The 4,344-nt window shown below is 32.9% G+C and overlaps 1 protein-coding gene across 1 annotated transcript in view; it reads right to left on the reverse strand.

The window, feature by feature from the left end:
• Positions 1-251: 251 nt before the first annotated feature.
• LOC106476089 (solute carrier family 22 member 5-like) overlaps positions 252-4,344 on the reverse strand; it is a gene marked incomplete at its 3' end in the record, with an annotated part of 10,953 nt that continues 6,860 nt past the window's right edge. The window contains exons 2-4 of the mRNA XM_013936762.2: positions 2,075-2,466; positions 980-1,083; positions 252-406 (exon numbers count right to left, since the gene is read on the reverse strand). Coding sequence (XP_013792216.1) covers positions 252-406; positions 980-1,083; positions 2,075-2,452 — 637 coding nt within the window. The remainder of the gene's footprint in view (positions 407-979; positions 1,084-2,074; positions 2,467-4,344) is intronic.

The raw sequence follows: 4,344 nt of genomic DNA on the forward strand, positions 1-4,344 counted from the left end.
TTATGTTAAACTTATATTAAAGTTTTTCTTCATTACCCATTCAAGCCGTCTCCAACCATTATTAGTCTCAAAGTGGGTTCCTCGTAATCGAATTTAAAATAGTGTTTGTATGATACAATATAAACAAAATTTCATTACTGGAGCATGCTTAAAATAGAATAATTGGAAACACAGGACAATAGACAATGAGAGATTTTGTGACTGTGAACACTCAAAATGTAACCAAAATATGTCATGACATTTAGACTTACAGATAACAAAGCCGGTGGTTAGTAGTCCCGCACTCCCTAAGGCGACGAGAAACCGCAAGACGGTAAACATAGCAAAAGAGGTTGAGAAAGCAGTGGCTAGGCCACTCGTGACGATGATTACGACACAGATTAGAATAATTGGACGACGACCGAACCTAAATATAATAGAAAGAAATGTGACTGAATTGTTAATATTGATTAATGCAGGGTATATGATATATTTTATTTTATTCAAAACATACTGATGCAGAATAAAAAACATCACATCTTAAGATCCAATAAATCTTTTTACCACTTTCCTTTGATGTAAAACTTACATAGCTTGTTATTTTATTTTCTAAAATATGATTTTAATTATATATTTGAGGATGCAGAAATGAAAACGATAACTTAGGGTTGGAGTTTTTTACAGGCAGATAAGTATTTTGTTAATTTACTTGAATCGGTTCGGTACTAGTTATAGCATTAACAGTAAGATCTTTTGTTTCTTTACTCAGGTTACTGGTACAGGATTTTTCAAAGTTATTTTTATATAAACAAACAGCCTAACTCTTAAGAATTTAGCATGCAGTTTACCTTACCTGTCAAGGTTTGACCTTCTCTGTCCAGATTTTATCTTACTAATCTATATTTATTTTAGCTATCCATATTTTATCTTAACCGTCCGTATTCCATCTTAGCTATCCAGATTATCTTATAATATCCATAATATCTACATATTATCTTACCTGTCTGCTAACTGACCAAACATTATAGTGGCCACAAGAAAGCCAGCCATGTAAATAGACTGAGTCAAAGACACCATCCACTCGTCGTCACATACTAGGTCCCACTGCAAATATATATATATATACAAACACGTTAGCTGTTGCTGTGTATTGGTTTTGTAATAGTGTCCCTCATTTAATTTAGCTCATCTCAACTTGTTGTTATGCAGTACATAAATATATAGGAACTGAAATTACTGAATGCACTCCAATTTCCAACCCCGTTCTAAAGGCCAGATTGTTTCTAAAATTGTTTAAAATATTATCTGTCTTAGGCGATACCTGAACATATATGTTTCAGTTGTTTTTGATTAAGCGATTTTAAATACGATCCACCGTAATCTTTATGCTCCTCTGGGTCTATACAAGACAATAAGCAGTAATAACCCCAAGCAGCTTTGTATTTACAGGGCCTACCTGTAACCAGATAAAGTAATAGCAAGTTGGTAAACAACGAATTATAAGCATAATAAAGTTTCGACAAAACATTGGTCTGTCAGTGAAGTGAGATTCTTCATGTAATAAAAGTTTTACTTCGGTCAGTTTATTGCTTCATATCTAGAATTAAATAGGATATTTTTACTCTAAGTACTCGTGTGAACTTTATAAGAATCACAGAAAAAACAATAACATATAATTTGATGGACGAGTAACATTTTAAGAAAAAAAAATGGTAAAAGATATAATAGGTGTTGATTTTCTGTTATTTTAAGATTTTTGGAAAGCAAGAAATAGAAAATAGAAAAAAATAGCCAAACAGACACTGCCAATCATGTTTTTGGAAGAAAACGAATCGAAATATAAAACAACTAACGTGTAACATATAATTACCAGCTGGATTTTTGGTTGTCAACAAAAGCAAATTGAAACTTAATAATACATTAAAAAAACACGAAATTGGACCTCTGGAAATGAAAACTGGAAACATTCAGTGTGTTAAATACAACAAATAAGAGGGAGTCAAATGAAAACCAGAAATAATCAGTGAACTATCCAACAGAGACTGGCATTGTGATTAACTTAAGCTGTTGTAGGTGAAACTTTTTATGACTTTACCTCGTTAATAATTGTAGTTTGATAAAAGGATTTATCATACTCCCATGTATCACATTTCGTTGTGGTGAGATTCATCATTTTTCCACCAAAATTATCGTATCTTTCGCAGTGGCTGTGGAATATTTTCCCATTATCCTTCTCAATGGGAATGCTGTTGTTTTTCCACTGCTCTACGGTTAAGTTACTGAAACTTGGTGGTCGACTACACCAGTGGTCAATGTTTGGGGCGAAAAAAGTGATGACTAAGTTGTGCCAAGCCGGTACAAAGCTGGCTAAAACAAACATGATGAAAATCCTTCTTTGCCATGGACCATAGCCTCCTATTACATCAGTAATCTCTTTCACTTCTTCGATCTCTTCCTGCTTTTCAGAAGACATGATAACACAGTTTTCTGAAAACAATAAAAGGTATAAAATATCGTGGGGAAATAAAGTAACAAAATGAAGTTAAAATAGGTTTAATTAAATTATCAAATTTCATTTTTATCAATCTTTTATCTTTTTAGAAAACACGAAAGTTTGCTCTATTTTACTACAAGGGCCAATGTTTCGTAATTACAGTTATGAATGTAAATTTGATGAAGAGGAACTCACTTTCTAGAAAACAAAAGTTTTTCAGAAGTGGGTTCCTCCTCATCAAATTTAAATTCATCACTCTTAGGGATTTTCAGAGATATCCTATAGGGGGCGTTGTTTCTTCAATTAATATGAAGTACTTTTCAGTACATACAAAACTAGGCTTAATTATTTCTGCGTGACAATGGGTTTTCATCATTTGGTATATACTTTACCATCATGAATTTTTAATATTTATTTGTTTTTCTTTGTTTTTACTGATACTTGCTCTGTATATACATATTTATATGTTGCTAGCTTTAGATGTCTTAAGAGTAATTAATATAAAAAAAACCGTTAAATATAGGACTAGAACGCCTTCCTCTATAAATTTATTCTACAGATGGGACACAGATGAAGTTACCCTAACATTCCGTAAATGTTTACTGATCATTGAGCCAATGTTCTCATTATTTTTTCAAAATAATTTTAGACGACATTTCATGTCGATAACAATCTAAATAACACTGGAAAACTTGCGCTCCCATCTAATTAGATCTAGGAACTGTTAACAGAGCTAGATGCAATAAATAATATCAAATTAAGCTTTGAATGCGATTTTAAGTCCCCTAGGGACGAAGTCTATCACCATAAAATTACTGCTAAAAGTGGAGCACGACTGAAATGAAATTAAGCGTCATTACGTAAGAAGACTAACAACTACTACTACGTTAAAAGGCTAACAACTACTGTATCAGAAGGCTAACAACTAATTACGTTAGAAGGCTAACAACTATTACGTTAGAAGGCCAACAACTACTGTATTAGAAGGCTAACAACTACTGTATTAGAAGGCTAACAACTACTACTACATTCAAAGGTTAACAACTACTGTATTAATAATGGTTGGAGACGGCTTGAATGGATAATGACGAAAAACTTTAATATAAGTTTAATATAACAGCAGGTGATGATGACAAAACCTTATCGAAACGGTGTACATTTGCTGTTATGTTAAGCTTATATTAAAGTTTTCGTCATTACCCATTCAAGACGTCTCCAGCCATTATTAGTCTCAAAGTGGGTTCCTCGTCATCGAATTTGAACTACTGTATTAGAAGGCTAACAGCTATCACGTTAGAAGGATAGCAACTACTGCATTAGAAGACTAACAACTACAACGTCTTCAGACTTACCGCTGAACTCCAGATGGCAGTACATTAGAAGGCTAACAACTGCTTCGTTAGAAGAGTAACAGCCATTATCTTAAAAGATTAACAACTATGAAATATTTCGGCTTTCTCTTTGCATGTCTTAACTAACACACTCTTGATATTCGTTAGTGTTGCCCTTAATGTAATTCATTACAACTTACGAAATCTTCTTCAATAAACATTGCAGGGTGTTATTTGTCATCTTACATATTTTAAATGTTAAGGCTTTAAACCATTTCAACTTGATTATTAATAGTGAATAGATCAATGACTCAGAAATATTAGATTCGTTCCGTTGTTGTATGTCCAGATGTAAAATAAAAATATCGGTTCTGTTCCTTGTTGTGTGCTCACATGTAACATAGAAATATTAGTCCATTTCCGTTGTTTTATGTCAAGATTAGCGACATAGAAATATTGGTTCCGTCACGTTGTTGTGTGCCCAGATTAACAACATAGAAATATTGGCCCAGTCACGTTGTTGTGTGCCCAGATTAACAA

This window comes from Limulus polyphemus, unplaced genomic scaffold (assembly GCF_000517525.1).
Source record: "Limulus polyphemus unplaced genomic scaffold, Limulus_polyphemus-2.1.2 Scaffold9779, whole genome shotgun sequence".
NCBI classification, from domain to species: domain Eukaryota; kingdom Metazoa; phylum Arthropoda; class Merostomata; order Xiphosura; family Limulidae; genus Limulus; species Limulus polyphemus.